Below are 23,193 nucleotides of genomic sequence, written 5' to 3'. Positions count from 1 at the left end.
CCGGGTGTACGTGTGTTCACGACTTGCTGTGCGTGTGTTCACTACTCTCTGGATGGGTTAAAAGCAGAGGTCACATTTCGGGTATGGGTCACCATATCTGACTAATAGGTCACTTTCACTTTCACTTTCTTGGCCACCATTGACTACCATAGTAGGAAAAATAACAATGGAGTCAAAAGTGCCCCAGAACTGTTTGCTTTCCTACATCCTTCAAAATATCTTCATGTTCAACAGAAGACATTTATAAAGCAATTTTTCCCATTATGCTAGTCAATGTTGGCCAAGAACTGTTTGGAAAAGTATACAGATTTGGACCAACTTGATGGTGAGTAAATGAAGAAAGTGTTTTCATTTTCGGGTAAACTGTCCCTTTAAACTCAGCCAAATGTATGTAGATGTAACTGGTGGGATTAAAGGGTTAGTATTGTACTTAATATTCTTATATGTTGCTTAACATATTCATATTTTACTTCATACAATCAGAATTATATTCTAAATATATTTTTACATGTGATTTGCGATTTCGGATTCTACTATGTTAATGATTGTTAATTCGCTTGTTTGTTGCCTTCTTGGCCCAGTCACTCTTGTGAAAGAGATTTCTTAAAGAGTTTCTAAGTTGATAAATCAAAAGTGGATTTGTTGTTTGTGTGCTCCCTTTAAAAACATTGTTAAACTTGACCACCTCTATCTTCATCTCATAGCTGTATCTTCCCCAAGCTGGAGATGTGCTTTACAGATGATGATGTCGCCCACTGTTTTGTGAGCTACGCTACAGACTTTGAGATGTACCTCCAGTACATCACAGGTCTGCCCCAGGCTGAGGCCTGTGTCTCAGACAAAAACACACAGTATTTCTTTAAGGCAAGAGAACTTCATATTTTCAAAGCGGCAGACATGTTAATACTATTTAACTGGCTCATAATGAACCGTAGCTTTTCTTTAACTATGTTACAGCAATATGCAAACACAGAGTTGGCACATCTGCATACCCAGGTCCTCAGTGTTAACACCTATCTGCAGAGACCTCTAGAAAGAATTCAAACATACAAGACTGTACTTAAGGTGCGATTGCTTATTGACATTCATTTTAATATTTATTCAAAAGATCAGTCATAGTAAACATTTTAAATATGTCATGTTATCATTTACATTCTCATTTTTGTAGGAGCTAATCAGAAACAAAGCGAAGAATGGACAGAGCTGTTGTCTCCTGGAAGATGCCTTTGCCATGGTTTCCAGCTTGTCCTGGCGTGCGGAGAACTTGCATCACCTGTCCATGATCGAGAATTACCCAGCACCTCTCAAGGGGCTTGGAGAACCCATTAGACAGGTAGTTCTCTAAAGCTTCTTGTCTGCATCCCAAGATTACTTCATAACAACATAACGAACGTGAATATGGACCGGAAGGTACAAACAAACCGTTGATCTGTTGTGATTTTCCAGGGCCACTTTACAGTATGGGAGGAACTTCCCGGAGTCAAAAGCTCTCAGAGAGGACATCACCGCCACGTCTTCCTCTTTAAAGACTGTATTGTCTTCTGTAAGCCGAGGAGAGAACTAAGCACGTACACTGAGGCCTACGTATTCAAGAATAAAATGAAGGTATGATCAGACACATAATATATTTTGAGGGTTGCATACTATCCCAATACACCAAAATGTACTTTTATAAGACTTCTTTATGAATATCAGTGCTCGTACAGTTCAAAGGACATTATTGTATTAAAGTTAGCCTTATAGGTGGATTAAATGCATTGATGGCTAATAAAAGTGAACATGTTTTTAGCGCTGGTTTAGCTATGAACTAACATCACACTTATTTCAAATCTGTTTTCCTTCACAGTTGTGTGACATTGATGTAAAGGATACAGTGGAAGGTGACGACAGGGCTTTTGGTATGTGGCATGAGCATCGTGGAATGGTGAGGAAGATCGTTCTGCAGGCCCGATCCGTCCTCATCCGCCTCTCCTGGCTCAAAGATTTGCGGGACCTGCAGCTGCGCAGCAAACCGCCTGCTTGGAGTAAGTCAGGACGTGTGAAAGTTGAGCACAAGTATGAAATAATATTTGCGGAGGTTGATTTTTGACGTGTATTGTTTAATGATGAAAGTTTGTTTATGTTTACAGGTGCTCCTTGTTTTGAGCAGCATCTTATCAACTTCTCGGCAAGGTTTGGACAAACTGTAAAACTTGCCTGCAAGATTACCGGTACACCAAAACCAAGAATAAAGTGGTTTAAAGGTAAATTGTACACAAAGTACTGTACAACATGATGCTCTTTTGAAATTCCAGAAAGCACCATTGTTAGGTTTTTTGGAGTTCATGCCAGTTTGAGCACCTGCTATCATTAAGCTGCAACTTTAACTTTGTCCATGATTTACAACTATGTTCTTATAAGGATTTATAAGTTGAGCTGTTAAATTAGATTCCGGGAAATGTCAGTTTAGCATCATTTGACATAAACCCACCTAAAAATATAACCAGTAACCAGAATTTTTCGTTTAAAAGCAAAACTTACAGATTTCAGATTTAAAGCAGCATTTTCAGTATAACCTTTGCTGCAACTTGAATTGTTATGCTAATAACATAATTTGTAAGAATTAAATATTGAAAAGTAGTTGTAAAGTGTTTTTAGTAGTTTCAGATTTTTGAGGCTCACTGTAAATGTGTTTTCTCAGATGGTCGTGCCGTGAAGGATGACCAGCATCACATTACTTCAGAAGGACAGTTGGGCGCCTGTTATCTTGTGCTGACTGGGGTCACAGTTGACGATTCGGGTCAATACATGTGTTACGCAACCAGTCCCGCAGGCAATGCCAGCAGCCTGGCTAACGTCATGATTGATGGTCTGTTTGTGTACATAGAATTGTCACCATGCTTTTATAAAATCTGTGTAATCCCATCCAACGTCTTCTATTTAACTTTCGGAGAAGTCTTAAGTTTCTTTCCAAACTTGAAAAAACAATTGAGTGTTTTGTGTCTTACAGTTCCTCCAAGTTTCACAGCTCGGCTACAAAACTCTGTGCTTCTAAAAGGCCAAGACATGCAGTTCAAGTGCTCCACAAAATTTTCTCCTTTCCCATCAGTGAGGTAAAGCTGTCCACATTCTCTCATGCTGATATCATCCTAGCTGTTTTGTGACCACACGCACACTGTGTCTAATCCATATGCACAGGTGGTTTAAGGACGGCGTTGAGCTCAAGAATAGCAGGAAGTATCAGATTCAATCTGACGTGCAAACAGGAAGTCTTACACTCACCGTAAAGACAGCTGAAGAGACGGATCTCGGTCAATACCAGTGTGAGGTACCAGAAGAGGATCGGATGCACCACATTGCATGTCCATTTTGGCATCTTTATCTCATACGCATCCCATTTTAATCTGTGTCTCTGTGTTTTTCATGTAGATACTGAATGAAGTGGGCAGTGCCAAGTGTAAAGCTGAGCTCTGCTCTCCAGCGCCTTCAGCTTTGCCAGTCAACACCGAAAACCAATCACAAACCTCCCCATCTCAAGGTAGGACAAAGAAGGTGATCGGCAGTTACGCTTTAAGACGGAGAAAGTGTCGATTTGCCCAATAAAGCAGATATCCGTAAGCTTGAAGGAGCACATACCACAGTGACCAGCAACTCAGACCACCTTTCCACACCCATCCTTCATATTCCACTTCAAAACACCAGATTATACATTTTCATTTCACACGTCTAACTATTAGACATGGCCACTCTATAAGACCATAAAACTACATATGCAAGAATTACTTGGTCTGGAAACTTTCATTTTGAGTTACTAAATCTGTCAATCATCATTTGTCATGTGTATAGAGACATTTACATTACATTATATCATTAAAAACATTTACTTCCTATTCAGATGTCACACAGAGACTATAATGTATGTTCATTTATGGTTTGTATAATTTTTTTTTTTAATTCATTTGGTTTTGAAACGGCATGCTACTTCATGTCATTATATTTCATACATTTTAATTCAAAGCATTCTTTGCATCGTCATACCAATTTCATACTATTTCACATGCTGTAAATGGTTCACTAGTGGTCTTTGAACACCTGTCAATCATCCTGTTTAACATCATACTTTCCATCCCACTTCCTTTTTTTTGTCCCAGAGCAGGAGACTAAAGATCCGATCAAAACCATCATCATGTAAGTGTTCTCACAAAGCCAGAGATGCCCCGATACGCATGCATGTTCTTATTTCTGTCCTCCTCTATTTCACTGTTACTCTTCATTTTCTGTTTATGTACTTGATCTCACTGTTTTCTGGTCAGTCCATGCTCAGCTAACCAGCCATGTTCATCTTTTTCAAAGCTGGTCATGTGCTTAGACTCAAGCATTGCTGCAGATATGGCCCAGTGGCCTCTTGTGCTGCTTGTGAACCCATGTGATCGTTCTCTATGTACATGTGATTTAAACCGCTGGCCAGGAATGCCTCATCTTACTTTGTTTTTATACCTGCTGTTATGAAGGTAAGTGATTTTCGTTCTTCAGAGCTGAGTTTAGATGGGCACAGTCAAAAGGCAGTAATATATTCCACTATTTAAGGTTATGGTACTACAAAAACCTTTACGATACGAATTAGCTAAGTTTGGATTTACTTTTTGATTATATGAAGTAATAAAGTGTGAGGTACATAATGTATAAAATTGTCTTCTTCACTCTGTACCACACATACAGTAGTGGCCAAAAATGACGTCAGGGGGAATGTTTGCACAATATTTGCTTTAAATGAGCCCTTATAAATAAACTATCATAATATGGGGTGTATGGTACTAAACTTAAGGTGAAGTTGGTATTAATTTAAATTTGCTTTATGTATTTGTATGACAAATTATTTGGCAAAAACCCACAGTGTATCAGGAAATATGGGTTTATTGTAATTGACAAAAATGCTCATAGGAAATAAAGCCATACATTGACTACAGTTTTATCAGTGTTGTGTGTCATTTTTTGCCAAACTTCCTTAAATTCTTCCCAAGGTTAAGCATCAGCTTGCACTCGAATCACAACTACACAACATGCATACAACATTTTTTATATATTAATTTTGTTTGAATAAAGGGTAAAGATGCCAACATTTCTAAAGCTGGACATCACTTTTTGGCCTCTACTGTATCAAGTATTAATTTGGTAAACCCGGTCAGCTTTTTTAGGTTAACAGGTTCCGTTTGACATTCAATTAAATTAAAAAAAAGTTAAAATATCAATATATTATTGCTCATGTAAGAAATATGCTTGGGAAAAGCAAAGCGATACACAATAGAACAAACTGAGTTATCAGTATAACATGCTGTAATTGTTTCTTAATAGAGCCCCAGTCAGAAGGTTGGTCCAGTTCCTTTGTAAAGAACCTGTTCAGTATATTCTTTCAGCCTGTATATCCTGAACCGTAAGTTCACATAATTACAGTATTAATGGCAAACTTTGATTTGTGGGATATAAGAAGCATTGTCTTATGCTGTGTAGATGAAGTATACTGCATACTTGGGGAAAATGGTACACTTTTTTTGGTATTCAGGATGTAACTTTTATTTCTCATGGTGCTATTATGTGCTTCTGAAGACCTGCCGCTGACATTGGAGAAACACACAGCGTTGAACGAGAGAATGTTGCTGATAGGCAGATACAGACTGCACAGGAAGAGAGACTCGTGGACTCTGCGGAAATGCTCGTCTGCTCAGAAACCGAGGAAGAGATGCTTGTGATGACAGGTGACATTTCTAAGACTGTAAATATGAGTAGTTTATAAAGATAAACCATCAACATTTGTGAATGCAGTGTGTGTTCCACAGAAGCCCCTGCTGTACAGGTTCCCATAGAAGACTTGACTGTCCGGCCGGGTCAGGTGGCCATATTCTCTGCCATTATTACAGGCCAGCCCATTCCTGAGGTTCAGTGGTTTAAGGTATCAAAGCAAAATGATGACTCTGCATATTTATATTGTCATGATGAAATCACAATTTCAAATTCAGCTGATTTCTTGTATTTCAGGATGGCCAGGAAATTTTAGCCAACGAGCAAACAGAAATAATGCACAGTGGTGCACGTTGCTCTCTCACGTTGCTGGACGCTTGCACAGAGGATTGTGGGACATACACCTGCATAGCCGGCAACAGTGTTGGTCAGACCTCTTGCCACTCCAAACTCACTGTTGACGCAGGTGAGAATCAACAACAGCCTTGCATCTTACAATTTTGTAAAACATACATGTGGATTGCTTTATTTAAAAACTACATACTGTAGAAAAGTGGACGCAATGATGTGTTTCTCAGGTCCTGAGGACATTGAGGATGAGGGAGAGGTGGAGTTTACAAAAAGAAGAAAACTGCATTCCGTATATGATGTCTGTGAGGAAATAGGAAGGTAATTCCAACAACATAGAATTAAGGAATTAAAAGGACATTTATTGACATGCCCTCATTTCTATTTTGGAAAATCCAGGGGCACCTTTGGGGTGGTTAAAAAAGTCATACACAGGGCGAGTGGTGAGTGCTTCGCTGCAAAGTTCCTTCCGCTCAGAAGCAACACCAGGACTAGAGCGTTTCAAGAGAGAGATCTACTGTCTCGTCTGGCTCACCGCAGACTCGCATGTCTCCTTGATTTCTTCTCCACAAGACGCACTCTGGTGTTGGTTATAGAATTGTATGACCACTTTTTCTTTTTGATAATTAGTCTAATTCTTTGTGGATTTCAGCTTTTCAGAAATCAGACATTGAATTGATGTACCTCTGTAACTTTCACAGATGTTCTTCGCAAGGGTTATTAGACCATTTGTATTTAAAAGGATTGGTTACAGAGAGGGAGGTAATTTTGAAAACTGAATATTAATCTGAAAACTGAATGAATCCGTTTCATCAATGAAGAATTTACAATTATCATTTCGTTTTAGGTCCAGTTATATATTCAGCAGATTCTGGAGGGCATTGGGTGCATACACAGTATGAACATCTTGCATCTGGATATCAAAGTAAGTGATTATAATAATAAATGAATCATTCGTTCTTAAATCGCATTAATTTACATACTGTATATGGCACCAAGTTGTATTTTTAGAAAGGCTAAAAGCCTTTACAGCCAGTCAGTTTCAATGCTGATGTCATCATCTGACCTGACTGACATCCTGTCTAACTATTTTTAAATCTCTTCTCTACAGACGGACAATATTCTAATGGTCTCCCCAGAGAGAGAAGACATCAAAATCTGTGACTTTGGCTTCTGTCAGGAGATTGACAGTTCCAGACATCAGTACAGCAAGTTTGGAACACCTGAATTTGTTGCTCCAGAAATTGTCCACCAGGAACCTGTTACAGTAGAAACGGATATCTGGTAAGTAAACCTTTGTGGTTTGTTTCAAACTGTAGTAAATAAAACAAACCTGACGAAAGTTTTTCAGTGTTCAGAATGATATAGTATTGCATCAATGTGCTTTTATGTCCTCGTAATGTTAATTTTTATTCCAGGTCTGTTGGTGTTGTTGCTTACTTATGGTGAGTCCCTTGATGAAAAAATGGTGAAATGCTGCAATTGTGTAAATGCAAACATTTCTTAAACGGTGTTGCTGTTTATAAATAATGGTGTCCGTCTTCTTTAATAACTGATTCTCCTAATAGCTTAACGTGCCACTGCCCTTTCTTTGGAGAGAACGACCGTGACACACTGATGAAGGTAGCCGAGGGCGTGCTGTTCTGGGATGCACCTGAGATCAAGAGCAGAAGCGTGGAGGCACATGACTTTCTACACAGAGTTCTACAGCCAGACCCAGAGTAAGATCTGATATATTATAAGGGCGTATGTGGGGTTTTTGTGTTTGGGGGACAGTTGATAAAGTGCTGTTGTTTTTATCTCTATAGAAGGAGGCCGAATGCATCCGAGTGTCTGGGTCATGAGTGGTTTCAGGTCAGTAGAAATCGTTTTATTTTATTCTATGGACAAATGTGACCCTGTCTGTGAAATCCTGGCCAAAGTGTCATAATTGAATGATGAAATTAGGAGCATCAAAGTAACAACCATAAAAATTATGAAAGTAGGTAATGTGTGTTTATTGCTGTAAATGATAGATTAACTGAAGGATTTGAAGATAAAGCATTCATACTTTCATATGTAGTATAACAAACACTGAAATTAATGATTTTATTGACTACTATTTTATTATTTTAGTGATGGATACAGCAACAAGAAAAAAAATCATTTATTGTAGTATTTTATTGATGCATTCTAGTCCAGTGTCTGTTGAATTTCAACAATATCAAACCTCAGAAGTGACAAAGTCATCCAAAAGCAATGTGAAAGACTGTGATAAAAATCAAGGTTATCACATTAAAAACACATTTTTTGAGCTTTTCCTTAATACATGTACAAATATTACTGTTGTATTGCTTAAAGGTGAATATGAACTTGTTTTATTTGCAGTATTTGAGCTCTGAAAAAATACAGAGCATCTTTTCTGTTATTTTGACCTGTTTCCCCAGTTCTGCAAGTACAGTAAATGCAAATAGAAACAATATTTTTGTTTCAAATTCAGAAGAAATATTGTTAGTAGTTTACAGAATGAAACAAAAATGACTATTTTACCTAAACACATACAGTACATATAAATAGTAAATTCATAAAAACTTAAATTCATAAAAACATAAAAACTTTCTTATTTTTTTCCACCACTGTATATATTTACATATACAGTATTTTCACAGAATGTTATTTAGGTCACAATTTAATGTAGATTGTAAATCACAAAAATACTTAAGCTGGGTCACAAATATTAAATGAATTTAATGCATAAATAGAACAAGTAAATATCAATATTTTCAGAAGTTTCATGACTGTTTTTAGGGTCATTATGAAGATGAGGAGACTGAGGACATTAATATGAAACATTTAAAGTCTTTTATTTCAAGAAGAAAATGGCAGGTAAGATTTAAACAAATTTTCTCTGCCATCCATTGTTCAGTTTTACTGGGATATAAGTGATGGAATGCAATATCATAAAATGTTTTCAATTATTCCAAATCATTCCCACACATTTCTGTGCATTTTGTCTTATTTTCAATACGCCTCCACTTCTCTCAGCGTTCTTTGACATGTCTCGGCTCTGTGCTGACGTTGAGACCGATCCCAGACCTGTTGGAAGCCCCTATGCGTGAGGTTTCCATTACGGCCACGAGGGAGACCCAGGAGCCCAGCAGCACTTCCTTAAGCAGCGGGTCCTCTTCAGAGTACGATGATGCAGATGCCTGGGACTTCTTCCAGCAGGCCAGCCAAGAAGATGAAGATGATTTGGAGGAAGAGGATGAATTTGACCCATATGCCCATCTGTCAAAAAGGCCTGCGTCTCAAGAACAAGATGAGGAAGAGTTGCTTATCGATGAGAAGAACATTCAAAGAGGCCCACTGGTAATTCCCATGAGCTCACTGACAAAAGTGCTCACGCCAGAGCCAATCGGTTTGGAGCGGAGGGACAGCAGTCCCCCTCTGTACATTTCCGAGGGAGAAGAGGGGTTGGCTGGTGGGACTCCCATACCACGCCTTAGCCTCATCAAGAGCAACTTCTACTGCAGCTCTGAGCAGCTCTCTCCCATTTCTGCTCGCCACATGATGCTTCGGGATAAAATCCAAGCCAAAAAGCAGGAGCGTGGCCGTAAGCCTCTCCGCGCCAGCCTCTCTGGCAGGTTAAATGAGCCGCTTATAGAGTATGTGGAAGATTCTCCAGATTTGGAAGCGAAGAGAAAAGCATCAATGCATTCATCTATGCTTAAGTCGAGCTCATTTGATAGCGGCGTGAGCGTTGCCCATCCAAACATACGCATGCAAAGAAGAAGCAGGTCATTAGATGTGTACACACAACGCTCTTCAGGCCTGACCGAGCAGGGGTCACGAGGAGAGGATGAGCGAGATGTCGAAGTTGGCCAAAAATCAGATCTCACCGATGAAGAAGAAAAAACTCAAGACGTAGAAGTGAGAAGGAAACTTCGCAATCGTTCACCGGTTTCTCCAAGAAAGCGCCCAGTGATTAAAGCGAGAACGCAAATCCAAGAGCCGTTTGAAGGGTCATGTGTGATTGACAGCCAATCACAGATTATGCAAAAAGAAGCAAAAAATTTGGATGATGAAGAGAGCACGGCTGGATCGCAGCTCTCGCTAGCAGAGTCACGCTCGCCTGAACGTGGCTCAAAGGCCTCTAGCCGGCTAGGCTCATATGAAGAACTATCATCCTGTTTCCACCCTGTCACCCACAGGCAACATGATGAGACTGTGATGGTTGGATCATCCGGAAAGACCTCACAATGTTCTCTCCTGCAGGACTCTGAGGACGAAGACATGGAAAAGGTTCTGAGATCTCTCCGCCAAGACCTCCCACAAGCCCCACCTCGACACCGCACTCAAAGTTCAAGCTCTGGAATAAATAACACACGAACTACTAAAAGCATCATCCCTCTGAGAAGAAGCTCCTCGGCGGTTCCTGTCCAGACTGCAACAGCGGACAGAGGAAACAAAGAGGTGCTTCAAAGGCACGCCTCCGCCCCAGCTCTACAAGCCAGACCACCTAGCGCAAAATCTTCTAAGGCTGGATTTATGAAGATCTTTCGCAAGCACTCGTGGGCTAGCCATTCTTCTCCTCAGTTGGAGGGCTCTGAAAGGAAACAAGAAGATGGAGCAACCTCAAAGCCCAGGACCCCTCTACTGACCCTGAGAAAGAAGATGGGAGCATCAGCGTCCAGCCTTACAAAACTGTTCACTCGACAGTCCAGCAAAGAGGACGCAGAGAGGAAGAAAGGTTGTTGTCTACTATGTTATAGAATTAAATAGTATTGGTTGTGCATGATAATTCAGTGTTAACTATTTTTATACAGCGCCGATTGTGAAGAACACCTCTGCTGGAAAGCAAGAGAAATCGACAACAGCCGCCACACCACCCGGAAGTCCTCAGAAAAAGTCTAAATTGTTCAGTCTAAAAGTGCCACTGTTTAAGAAATCCAAAGGTATGTTTGTTAGGCAGATTTCGGCATCATTGAATGAAGGTTGTTATGGTAATCTCAGCTCACAATTCACTTTAAAACACAACACTGGGTTCACCGTTACAATAGTATCATGATATTGGACAAAAGTTTGGTCAAATAACAGATTTATTTCCAAAACATTAGCAATGTTCAGTAACATTTGTCGTTTTAGGCCTGGTTTCACAGACAAGGGCTTATATTATGAGTCATTACTCATTTACTCACCCTGAAGTCGTTCCAAACCCATGTATATTTTGTTGTTCTGCTGAACACAAAGAAAGATTTTGGAAGAATATTTTTAACTAAATAGTTCTGGGCCACTATTGACTACCATAATAAGGGGGGGGACACTATGGTCATCAATGGTGCCCCAGAAGTTTAGTTTTTCACATTCTTCAAAGTATCTTTCTTTGTGTTCAAAAGAACAAAGAATTTTTTACAGTTTTGGAACAACTTGAGGGTGAGTAAATGATGACAGAATTTTTATTTTTGGGTGAACTATCCCTTTAAGACAGGAGTAAGACACTGGCACTGATGCATTTTTTTGGTTCAGTCATGCCTTTTTGGAATAGGCTTCAGCCCTGTCTGTGAAACCGGACCTTGGATTTAATTAAACCTTCTGTATGTAAATTACTAACCATTGAATAGTTTCAATAATAAAAATAAACAGAAAAATAAAACTGAATTTTAACAAAATTAAATGATCATATGATAAAAAAATTGCTATAGCACTCTGATATGTCTTACATTTATTTATCATGCTATCCCCCTACCTAGTAACACCCCTAGTGTTGAGTATCATCCAATTTGTATATAATTGTATAAATTATGAATGAATAATGTTCCACCAGAAAGTCCAATTAAACCATCTAGGCCAGATGTCATTCAGCTTGCAGGGGGTGGAGCTCTTGTGTTCTGGAAACCAGTGCCATCCAATGAGCTCATCACATACTGTATTCAATATAGCACAAATGGTGAGAAATCAGTTTCATCTAACTTTAAGAATGTTTTGCTGCATGTTTTTCTCCATATATAACGTCTTCTGCTTTATATTACTGTAGCTGTGGAGTGGAGGAACTTGTCTGAGAATGTTACAGACAGCTGTTATACAGCTAATGCCCTTCCGAGAGGACCTGGATATATGTTCAGGGTGTCCTATACCACCAAGACAGGGTTGGCTCCTTTCAGTGATCCTTCGCCCTCTGCGTTTATGGCCACCCCTCATGAAGGTATAAAATTGGGGGGGAAAGGCGGCTGTCGGTAATACTTGATTCTGATTGGTCAATTGAGGCATGTTTTGTTTTTTTGCAGACTCTCACATTCCTCTCATTCAGGTGGGATCTATAGGGTCAAAGATCATTGTACCCGGAGGTCTCGGCACTGAAAAGTCTTACAGCTTCTTGTCAGAAATTAACAGGTGCTCTATACCTCATAGTTATACTGTGTGCATTTATACATTGGCCCCTTCAGTTTTGTTTAGTGAGTCTGAGGAACTCCTCAAAATGAATTTCACTTTAAATGTGTGTGATTTGTGAAACACCCAACGTTTAGCTTTTTTTTTTACCTTGCGATACACAGACAGTGGCTAGAATTGTGCTTTATTTGACAGAGGCCGTTTTAGTGTGGTAACTCAGTGTGAGGATAGCCGTAGTTCCCAGATGTTGGCGGCTAAAATGACGGCATACAGACCAGAGCAGAGGCAGCTGGTTTTGAGAGAATATCAACTGCTTCGCCGACTGAGCCACCCTCACCTCGTACAGCTTCAGTCGGCCATTCTTACCCCCACATGCCTGGTGCTTATAGAGGAACTGTGTCCAGGACGAGAGCTTCTTTATAACCTTTCTGAAAGGTTGAATTTAATTACATAAAATTATATAACTATATTCATAGATGCAAGTGAAAAGCAACCGTTACAGCTTTGAGAGAGTGACCTCTTTCTTTATTCTTGCCTGTAGGGATCTATATGCAGAAATGCATGTGACTGACCTGCTAGAGCAGATTCTGAGTGCTGTGGATTATCTGCACAGTCGTCGTATCGTTCACCTGGATCTTAAGTCAGACAACATGCTGGTGACTGGACGAAAAGTGAAGATTGTGGATTTGGGTTCCGCACAAACATTTACTCCAGGACAAGTGCTGAATATTGAGCACATAAAGGAAATGTCAGATAACAAAGGTGGATATTCCGTGTATTCAATCAATTTTCAATCAGTATTCAGTGTAATCAGTCAGTTGTTTGTAATGTCTTAAACCAGAGTTTATGCTTTAATGTTCTCTGTTGTGTTTGTTAGGGTATATTGTTCTTCCTAAAGCACCTGAGATCTTGGAAGGACAAGGAGTTGGACCGGAGACTGATATCTGGGCTGTTGGTGTTTTGGCTTTTATCATGTTAGTACTGGAAGAATTCTGTAAAAAGATATTCAGGAAACTTTCAGGAACTTTACACTCATAGTCACATATGCACTGTATTTTTCTGCTAATGCAGTACCATTTTTCTTTAGTTGGACCAGATAAATTATAGTTTTTGATTTTAGTTGTATTTTGTTGTATTAATATTTTAAATTAGATTTGTAGTTTTTGTGTTAATTCAGTTAAAGTTTTAGCAATTTTGGTATATGTTTTTGTCATTTTACAATTTATTGGTTTATTTTTTATGTTGCTATATAAGGTTCATTAATTTTTATTTTATTTTTACTTTATTATTATAATTTTAGTGCTTTAAACGTATTTCGCTTTATTTTTGAGGCAACATTTCAATTTTTTCTTTAGTTAAGTTTTTCCGTTAATTTTTAGGTCAAAAATGTATTTGATTTCAATGAACAGTAACGTTTTCAAACTTTAAATTTTAGTAAACTAAAATAACCTTGATTTAGACACAGACTAGACATGAGCTTCAACTTTTAGAATGAAAAAGTGATCAACAACCTAAATAAGAAAGGATAATATAATGTGTTATAAATATAACACATTTTATTTTCTCAGTGATCATTTACTAGCGAATGTTTATCGCCTGTAGGTTGAGTGCGGACAGTCCCTTTCATGCTGATTTAAAGTGGGAGAGGGATCGGAACATTAAAAAAGGCAAGATCCAGTTTGGCCGCTGTTATCCAGGCCTCTCAGAGGGAGCCATCAACTTCATGAAGAACACGATGAGCAACAAAGCCTGGTAAAACTATTGCTAGATGTGGAAGCATCTACATCACACAGATTACATGTAAACATGTTTAGATCTGATTTACTGTCTTATGCCTTATGTTTAAGGAAAACATAATAGTTCAATATAACCTGTTTCCAAACGTCAGACAAACAGAAAAGTCATGAAAATCTGATCTGATTTCATATGTGATTTTAATGTAAATGTGGAAAATTATGGAATATGGAAGTTATTTGAAAATAGGCAGTATTTGATGAGGCTCTGTGTTTCATCAGGGCAAGACCAACAGCAGCAGAGTGCCTCCAAAACCCCTGGATACACGGAGAGCGTCTGTCCTCCAAACATGGCACATCTGTGGTCTGTTTCTCAACAGACAAGCTGCAGGCCTATCTCAGGGAAAGAGAGGTCAAGCGAGACCACGTCCGAACAAAGTTTAAACCAGCCCTGTTATAATGCAGATGAATGTTAAGAAGCTATTCGGGGGCTTTAAACTATTTGGTGTGAAACTGAGAAAATGCTTTTTGTAGGTTTTAAAAGCACAGTGGATGTTATTTTTGTGCTGCTACCCTTAGGAGAATTACAGTGGTTTTATTGGTGTATTGAAAAATGTTATGATGAACATTGCTTTGCTTTACAAATATTTATTAATCATTTCTTAAAATATAACATATTGCAATTTTCATGATGTAGTTGGACAGCACGTATGACTATGCTTCAAATATTTATTTGTAAAGATTCAAATAGTGACATTAACAACAATGTTTTACAATAGTATGTGACTATATAAAGTAGTTGGTAGTGTGGCTCTTTGGGATGTGACATTTGTCACATTTATTTCTGTTCAGTTTGATAGATGTGTTTAACTGAAATTACTTAAGAGACAGGCGAATAATTTTATGATCTTAAAAGAAGTCCATCATCTCTCATATCTACAGTATCTGATGTTTGTGATGAGACACTATAGAAAAATATACCAAGCCAGCAACTACTGTTATTGTAGAACTGTAAATCTTTTTTCTTCCTGTGTTAATAAAGTTTACCGCTGCATCAAGCACTGCTTTCCTGTCTTTGCATGATTTCATATTTTATTGATTTATGAATATCTGTATTGGCATATCATAAACATTTCATAACATATTTTTTGGGAGGAAGTGTATAGTATATATAATTTATTTCCGAGTGATAAGGCAGTGATTGTATTTTTGCTGCTCATCTGCAGTAGCTGGGATTGTTTCTTATAATTAAAATTAAACCGTTGTAGTTTGACGCTAGTCTTGTTTTTTGGTATATGCAGTAATTCTCTTCGACCGATGGGTGGTGATCAAGGATCTCAGGAGACGTAGTGCAGCATACCAAGAAAGAAGAAACCAGCGCTGTACATGTTAGCATTTCAGCTAACACACGGCTGTTATAGACTAGCGAGTACATTTTAGATAAACCGACTGTGTGTATATTTCTCAGGTAAGAAATATTTCTTTAAAATCGTAAACGTGTTACTAAAGTTCTGGAGGTATATTCTGAACTAAATGCGATTCCGGTTTGTTCAGCCTCATTGATTTCTAGTTTATTAGCGCTCGTGCTAACCAATATTACCACAGTTCATACTCGATTTGGTGTTAATTTTTTAATCGTTTATTGGTATGATTTATTAATAGTGTCTCTATCCTTTTACCTCAGCCTAATCTAAAATACTTTTGGGTTATAAAAGCTGAATGAATGAAATACACTTGACAACAAAGACGATAGTTGTTTGTCTTTTTTACGAAGTAAACCAACCATATTATATATCGTCCTTCTGTGTAGTATTTTTTAGTAAGGTTTTGCTAATTGACTGTGTTTTATCCATTAGTTAAAGCGCTCATCATGACGACGGGTGCTGATGTGAGGGATATTCTGGAGCTGACAGGAGGTGACAATGAGTCAGGACCCATAAGTAAGAAAGACATCATCAACTCAGACAAGGTACCTTTCCCAGATAATATCCAATACCAACCGTTGAATTCAGTCAATGTATGTTTTGCTGAATTATTTTATAGTTAGATGGCGATGTTTTACAGTCATTTGTTTATGATACACTCTAGCAAATATATTAATAAATAGTAATAAAAATAAATCATTTCGATATTTAACCATTTTCCTTGTATTTTTTGTTGCAGAAAAAAGCCAAGAAAGTGACAGAGACTTTGACGTTTAAGCGACCAGAAGGAATGCACAGAGAAGTTTATGCCTTACTCTATTCAGACAAAAAGTAAGTTTGATATGATTGGCAGCATTATATTTGTAAAGATGTAAAGATGACCATGTGTAATTATGTTTTATATGGTTTGCTTTTTTAGTAGAGATGCCCCTCCGCTATTGCCAAGTGATACCACGCAGGGCTACCGGACGGTAAAGGCTCAACTGGGCTGTAAGAAGGTGCGGCCCTGGAAGTGGATGCCATTTGCTAATCCAGCCAGAAAAGATGGAGCTATTTTCCATCACTGGAGACGTGCGGCAGAGGAGGGAAAGGACTACCCATTTGCTCGCTTTAACAAGGTAGGAAAGAGCGAGAGATCATTGATCAGTAGAGGGGTATTGTGGAACGATGATTTTTTTTATAAGCAAAAAAATTTACCTGTGTTACTTTCGGAATCATAATTGGTTGTCTCCAGCATGTTATTGAAAATGTCATTCCTGTTCCAAGACTGTTCAGGTGCCTGTGTACTCGGAGCAGGAGTATCAGATGTATCTCCATGACGACGGATGGACGAAAGCTGAAACGGATCATCTGTTTGACTTGTGCAAACGTTTCGACCTGCGATTCGTTATTATTCATGACCGCTACGATCACCAGCAATACAGAGTAAATATCTTTACATGATTTTACATTATACATGCTGCCTGTATTAAGCTGATCTGGGCTATAACTGTTTGTTTCTTTGACATTTTTGTAGAAAAGATCAGTTGAGGACCTCAAGGAACGTTATTACAACATTTGTGGGAAGTTAACAAAGGTTCGGGCAGGGACAGGGACAGAGCCAAAGATCTACATATTTGACGCTGGTCATGAGAGACGCAGGAAAGAGCAGCTAGACAGGTTATTCAACCGCACTCCTGAGCAGGTGAGACATTATCTGAGAGCATAAAAAAGTGAATCAAAGTACTGACTTTGACAACCCGTAGTACAACTCTGAATGAGTTCATTCCTAAAAAGACAGCTTTTTTGTGTGTGAATATTTGGGAAGAGTTTATGGATAACAATTATCACAAGACGCCCTTTTCACATGACGTCACGCATCTTCCGTTCTGCCGAGAAGCAGTGTATAGTTACTTCCGCTAGCACTCCAGTTCATAAGGTGGCGGTAATGCACCTACAAGCTGGTTTGCCATCCGCCAGTAAAGCTCAAGAAGAAGACGTTACTTCCGCTAGCGCCTCAGAATGGAGTTTACCAAGTCCCTTGCACATCTGCCACAAATACGTCTAGATGATGTACAACGTCTGGCAGACAAATTTTCGCTTTTACGACAAGATCAAAGTTAGATAAAGGATACAAATTCTTCGTTGAACAGTACCTGTTTGATTATGAAGGTAAGCGTTTTGTTTTCTTTTTGTGTTAGCGAAGGTGCTAGGATAAGTACGTGAATATGTGTTCTGTCCGGTTTTTTTTCACTGTTGTTAAATTCCAGCGCGACGGCAAAACTGAAGTTCTTGTTTGTTGCAAGACGGATGTTACCATACACTGCTTTGCGAAAAGGCGGAAGTTAAGTGACGTCATTGTTAAAAGGGCCTAGTGTGAACAACCTTAGTGTGCTTTCTTTACCTTCCTGTAGGTGACAGAAGAGGAGTATCTGATCCAGGAGCTGAGGAAGATTGAGAACCGCAAAAAGGAGCGTGAGAAGAAGGCCCAGGACCTTCAGAAGCTCATTACAGCTGCTGACACAACCACAGAGATGCGTAGAGCTGAACGCAAAGCCACCAAGAAGAAATTGCCGCAAAAACGAGAGACAGAGAAAACGGTAATTATCTCCTTACATCCGGCTTGCAAAAATTATTCACGGTAGTAATGATAGCTTAAAAACCTGTTAACCTACATATAAATCATAGTGCTTCCTGTAATTCCCATTTCATCTTCTCCCTGCCAGACCGTTCCTGAAACTGCAGGCATTAAATTCCCCGACTTCAAATCTGCTGGTGTTTCACTACGAAGCCAGAGAGTAAGACCAACTTACACGCTTCAACAAAACTGGCCCCTGATCCATTTCTTAATGTATTACCTATGCAGAATATTATGATACATCCTTCTACGCTACAGGAGCTTGTGGCGTTTATATTCTCTCTCATTAGCCAGAGGTGATTGATTTACACAGTCATAGGTAGACTAATCTACCCACAGGAAGGCATTTCTCTTTAAGAGTAATGAAGGAAGGTCGCTCTATGTAAAACGCATTAAGGCCCATACTGGGGTAGTGTATGACTCAGATGTGACCGGTCATCTGTTAGTCAGACTTGGGTGCATAAACATGTTTTGATCTGCCCTCTCTGAAGTGCATTTCAGAGGTATTATGGATGAAAGATGACCCCATTTTTATTCCATTGCGTCCTCTTTTTTCGACCATGCAGCCATCTGAGATTAAAGGTGTTAATGTTCCATCTGTGATTCAAGAACCTCATGGAATTCAGACCGGACGATTTGTACCAAGATGTACTGAGCACACAAGCACAACTTCGGTTTACTATTAAGTTTATTTGTAGTTGTTGAATTTGCTGATTTGTGTGTGCATAGATGAAGCTGCCCAGTTCAGTTGGACAAAAGAAAATAAAAGCAATTGAACAGATCCTGACAGAGCAAGGAGTGGGTGAGTAGTATTTTAATGAAAGTAAAGAAATTTAGGGTTGATTGATATTGAATAAACTATGAAAAGCGAAACTCGCTAAATTATGCTTTAATGTACAATAATGCTTTACGTTTGTAAAACCAAGTTGAACTATATTTAAATATATTTAAAATTAAAATTTATTTTTATCTTATTCACACACACACTAACATTTGCGGTCCTAGTCTCACTGCTGTCTTCATCATCTTAAACTTTGAGTATACTTAACTTATTGAAGTTTATACCAAACCGTTGCGATATGGACATGTATAATTCTGAGTTCCCCATCTATAGCTTCTATAGTTTACATTTCACATTTACTTGACATTAATTCATTTAAAATATGCTTTTATCCAAAAGTACAGACGTTGTATTGAACTTTTTTATAACCTATCTCTGTTCTTTTTAAAACCACAGATCTTAACCCCATGCCCACAGAGGAGATTGTGCATATGTTTAATGAACTTCGCAGTGATCTGGTCCTGGTGTATGAGCTAAAGCAAGCCTACAGTAACTGTGAGTACGAACAGCAGATGTTGCGGCACCGCTATGATGCTCTGCTAAAAGCAGGGGGCGCCGTCACGCCACAGAGCGAGACCGGTGGCGCTCCTGACAGTCAATCTTGGCTTGGCACTGATGACATCAAAACGGAAGCCAAAGAGCAGATTATCGATGTGGTTGGAGCTCCGCTCACTCCAAATTCAGTGAGTTTGCCAAGGAAATTTGCTATAATCATTTCTTATACCCTGTGAATTCATAACGTGATCTGTTAAGCATTATTAACTTTTAATGACTTAATATAAAAAGTCACTTGTTAAAATTACAAATACAAATTCTACTTTGTTGTTGCAAGAAGATTGTAAAAAAAAAGTTTTCTTGTGAATGGAATAAATGCTGAAGTTCAGTTTTGTGTATGCTCCACTTTACACAGCGCAAACGCCGAGAATCTGCCTCCAGCTCTTCATCTATCAAGAAGGTGAAGAAACCATGACGTGACCTTGTTTAAACTCAGCTGGACATTTTGGAAGGGGAGAGAGAGTGTTTTGGATCTATCTTAAGTGACTGTCTCAGAGGATGGTTGTGGTTGTAGGTCATTGTTTGCTTTTTTTGATGACCGGTCTCTGGCACTGTTAATGTGTTTGTCACAACGACTTTCGTCCCTGTCCACCACCCCTCAATCCCACCTGCTTCTCTCCTCCCTTGGTTCTCTAGACCCGACCTACACCATGACACAGACCACCTTAGACATCCTATTTCATTATACCACCACCTCTGACCTGCCCGGCAGCCCCAACCGAGATGAACAGTAAATGAATAGTAAATTGGCTGAGAGAGCTAATCGTCACGTGAGAAGACAGAAGTAAGGGGAGGAGAAAAAAAATCTGCTCGCCTGACATGAATTTATGCCAGACAGATGTATGACGCAGTGAATCTGGATGCTGTTGGGAGAATTTATTGAATGGGTGTTTGCTTTTTTCTTGGATACCTCTTGAAAGGACAGACTCTGGAAGAATGTCCACTTGTACATTCTGATTTTTACCTACGGTCCTGCTGTTACACAAACCGGATCTCCTCAAGCTCACATAAATCTCTTCCTTTCGGTCCTGCACATTCAGCTCATCATCTGTAAAATGTCCTGGTCAAAGGTTTAATAAATGTTGTGTTTTTCAAGTGTGTTTTATTTTAAAACACTCATCATATCATTAAAACTTATTTTAAGATGAAAAGTATGAAATTGAATCATGGTTTTACTAAAATAACCATTAACCATATCGTTTAATAATGATATTTGTGTGGTCATATACAAATTATAATCAGACTGCTAGAAACCATGGTTATACTTAAACTATAATAAAAGTAAATAAAAGAAGTATTCAAATATTTCAATAAACGGTTCATTTTCATATGGGTGTTCATTTTTGTTTTTATGTGTAAGTAGGTTAACTGTTTATAGTAGTAAATATAACGTTAATTATTGAAATACAGTTTAAAAAAGAAAATTGCCAATATTAAATGAAAAGAGCCAATGAGTTATTGTTCCGTAACATAAGGGTTTCCGGCTCAGTATTTGTGAGGCGCTTTAAATTAGCTGTCAAGCGCGCGAATCAATAATATGAACGGCGCGAGCTCCGCCGCTTGTCATCAGCACTTCATGAATCCACCACGATAAAGACATCGCAAGTAAATTCATTACAGTATGGAACATGACGGGAAAGATTTATAATTTACATCCCTTCTGCCTGTCCTGTCATAAATGTATTTCAGGCGGTAAATATCAAGCTTTATCTAGCTTTCGGCTGAGGTGGTAACATTAAAGTATAACGGAAGATCGGACTGACGTGTTTCTCTCGTCTCTGCAACCGCTGATAGTGATATTTATGAACATTTATTATTTTTTCTAGTATTATAACATTTGAAGAGTAAGTATACTCATCAACATTTGTAAGTTAACATGGTTTTGTTTACCTTTAGTAAAAACTAAATTAAATATGCATGTATATTCTGCCACTAGTTAAGTGATAGCCTACAGTGTTCAGTGGGAATTAATTAATCCTCTTCGTTTTACCTGAATGAAGGTAATAAAGTGGCTTGGATGGTGCTCTACCTGAGGAAAACTATCAGTTGTGATCTGTTTGAAGGGAGAGAAAGTGAAGAAACAGTGGTAAAATTGATTCTTGGTGTCTATATTTCATGTTGGAAATTGGCTCGTAAATCCCCTTCTATGATCTATGGGGGCCATCCTTGAAAAAAAAACAGTAAATGTGTAATTTCTCCCTTGACAGAACACAGCCGGAAGATGATCCTTCTTTTCCTCACTCGCTATCTCGTCCTCACTGTTTCTTTTCATGACTTTGTGATGGCTCCATCTCATTACACCAAATCCATTCTGAAATTTTGTGTAGGCATTTGTGTCGTTTTCAGGTGAGGATGAAGGTCATGAGTCTCTTTAGTTGTTCTTCTCTGCTTTCTTATGATTTTCTTCTGAGGGGCACTCTTTTTACAGAGTCTTTCTTTTACATGAGTCTTGGGCCAAATTTTAATTTGCTATCCCCGCAGTATCATTGCATTGCCACCCATGTGAAAATGATGTACGTGGTCGTGGTCCTCAGTGGAACACCAGACGTAAGGGGATGGAGAGGTAAAAGGCATCAGGCAGAACCCCGGCGAAGTGGTTTATTATCCCGACGAAGAAGTGATGGTGTGAAACGAGAGCTCTTTATCAGAGGCACTGGAGTGGGGAAGAGCTTTTTAATCATGGCCTAAGAGGGGTGAAGGGTTTTTATCATAATTGAAGTCTTTCCAGGGCTAATTGTGGCTATACGTCAGTGTCCACGCGCACGTCTAGCAGCAGATGCGGCGGAGATGTGATGGACAAGAGTTAGTAGGGAAAGAGGCGACTTTGGGTCTGTCGATGAAGGCGCGAGGCTTCATATGGTTTTCATCACTCTATCAAAATGTATAGATCTCTCCATCAGTCAGATGGTAAGATAATGAGGTTTCATTTAACTCAAAGGCACATGTTCTCATGTTCTGCAGGAATAAAACCAATTTTAAAATGATCTTCTGATCTCTAAATGCGCATGTTTTTTTCATCCAGAGTAATTTTCTTTATTACCACAGGTTATCTTCAGGAAAGGTGATCAAATGTTTTTGGTCTGGTTAGGGTGGACCTTGCTGTGTTCGACTGGTTTTGAGTGTCTTTGACTTACTGAATGTGCAATAGGGTACATGTATGAGGTAAGGACGGTGTAGCTCATTTCAATTTCTTTCACCTAACAGATGAGGTTACTGTCCTGTTAGTAGACATCCTCACGGCCAATTTTAACCACCCCAGTCTGCTTTGGAGAACGTTGCTAGCCATGCCCTAAAGACAGCCGTGCCATTAGAGAAAGGTGGTGATTAAATGGGAACGCCCTGTGTCTCGCTAGGGAAAACTCATTGTGCACCTTGTAGGACACCTTGATGTGAGGTTGGAAAGTACTGGTGAAAGACTTAATGTACTCTACAGTATAGTATATATTGGAGAAAGGTCTATATATCTATATATCTGTCTATCTGTGATACAGTATGTACTGTAGTGTCAGTGGTAATTCCCACACTCTGGTAAGTGACATTGAAGGAAATTGAAATCGTATAAACAGAAATGCTTTTGAAGTGACATTGACAAGC

The 23,193-nt window shown here is 38.9% G+C and overlaps 2 protein-coding genes across 2 annotated transcripts in view; both read left to right on the top strand.

Moving 5' to 3' along the window:
• Nucleotides 1-15,214, top strand: part of obscna (obscurin, cytoskeletal calmodulin and titin-interacting RhoGEF a) — a 46,584-nt gene extending 31,370 nt beyond the window's left edge. Inside the window, 33 exon segments of the mRNA XM_057356484.1 lie at nt 705-864; nt 958-1,065; nt 1,169-1,333; nt 1,447-1,605; nt 1,847-2,024; nt 2,130-2,243; nt 2,681-2,848; nt 2,990-3,092; nt 3,178-3,307; nt 3,409-3,517; nt 5,332-5,410; nt 5,584-5,732; nt 5,814-5,926; nt 6,013-6,181; nt 6,294-6,384; nt 6,463-6,663; nt 6,765-6,825; nt 6,911-6,988; nt 7,175-7,347; nt 7,482-7,508; nt 7,632-7,784; nt 7,872-7,917; nt 8,851-8,928; nt 9,088-10,792; nt 10,869-10,997; nt 11,867-11,989; nt 12,077-12,244; nt 12,327-12,432; nt 12,625-12,864; nt 12,971-13,191; nt 13,307-13,403; nt 14,032-14,181; nt 14,445-15,214. Coding sequence (XP_057212467.1) covers nt 705-864; nt 958-1,065; nt 1,169-1,333; nt 1,447-1,605; nt 1,847-2,024; nt 2,130-2,243; nt 2,681-2,848; nt 2,990-3,092; nt 3,178-3,307; nt 3,409-3,517; nt 5,332-5,410; nt 5,584-5,732; nt 5,814-5,926; nt 6,013-6,181; nt 6,294-6,384; nt 6,463-6,663; nt 6,765-6,825; nt 6,911-6,988; nt 7,175-7,347; nt 7,482-7,508; nt 7,632-7,784; nt 7,872-7,917; nt 8,851-8,928; nt 9,088-10,792; nt 10,869-10,997; nt 11,867-11,989; nt 12,077-12,244; nt 12,327-12,432; nt 12,625-12,864; nt 12,971-13,191; nt 13,307-13,403; nt 14,032-14,181; nt 14,445-14,622 — 5,929 coding nt within the window. The 3' untranslated portion in view covers nt 14,623-15,214.
• A 293-nt stretch (nt 15,215-15,507) lies between these two features.
• On the top strand, nt 15,508-20,927 carry dmap1 (DNA methyltransferase 1 associated protein 1). The gene is made up of 11 exons (XM_057356731.1): nt 15,508-15,630; nt 16,019-16,131; nt 16,326-16,417; nt 16,506-16,704; nt 16,853-17,011; nt 17,103-17,270; nt 17,980-18,165; nt 18,292-18,363; nt 18,933-19,005; nt 19,441-19,727; nt 19,955-20,927. Exons 2-11 carry the CDS (start codon nt 16,033-16,035, stop codon nt 20,012-20,014), a joined length of 1,395 nt encoding a protein of 464 aa, XP_057212714.1. The 5' UTR covers nt 15,508-15,630; nt 16,019-16,032; the 3' UTR covers nt 20,015-20,927.
• The last annotated feature ends 2,266 nt before the right edge of the window (nt 20,928-23,193 follow it).

The sequence above is a fragment of the Triplophysa rosa genome, linkage group LG17 (assembly GCF_024868665.1).
Source record: "Triplophysa rosa linkage group LG17, Trosa_1v2, whole genome shotgun sequence".
NCBI classification, from domain to species: Eukaryota; Metazoa; Chordata; class Actinopteri; order Cypriniformes; family Nemacheilidae; genus Triplophysa; species Triplophysa rosa.
This window is presented reverse-complemented; position numbering and strand designations above follow the sequence as displayed.

Coding starts and splice junctions, on each gene's coding strand:
- dmap1 (XM_057356731.1), top strand. CDS start 16,033: ATGACGACGGGTGCTGATGTGAGGGATATTCTGGAGCTGACAGGAGGT. Junction 16,132..16,325: donor ACATCATCAACTCAGACAAG/GTACCTTTCCCA, acceptor TTTTTGTTGCAG/AAAAAAGCCAAGAAAGTGAC. Junction 17,012..17,102: donor ACGATCACCAGCAATACAGA/GTAAATATCTTT, acceptor ACATTTTTGTAG/AAAAGATCAGTTGAGGACCT.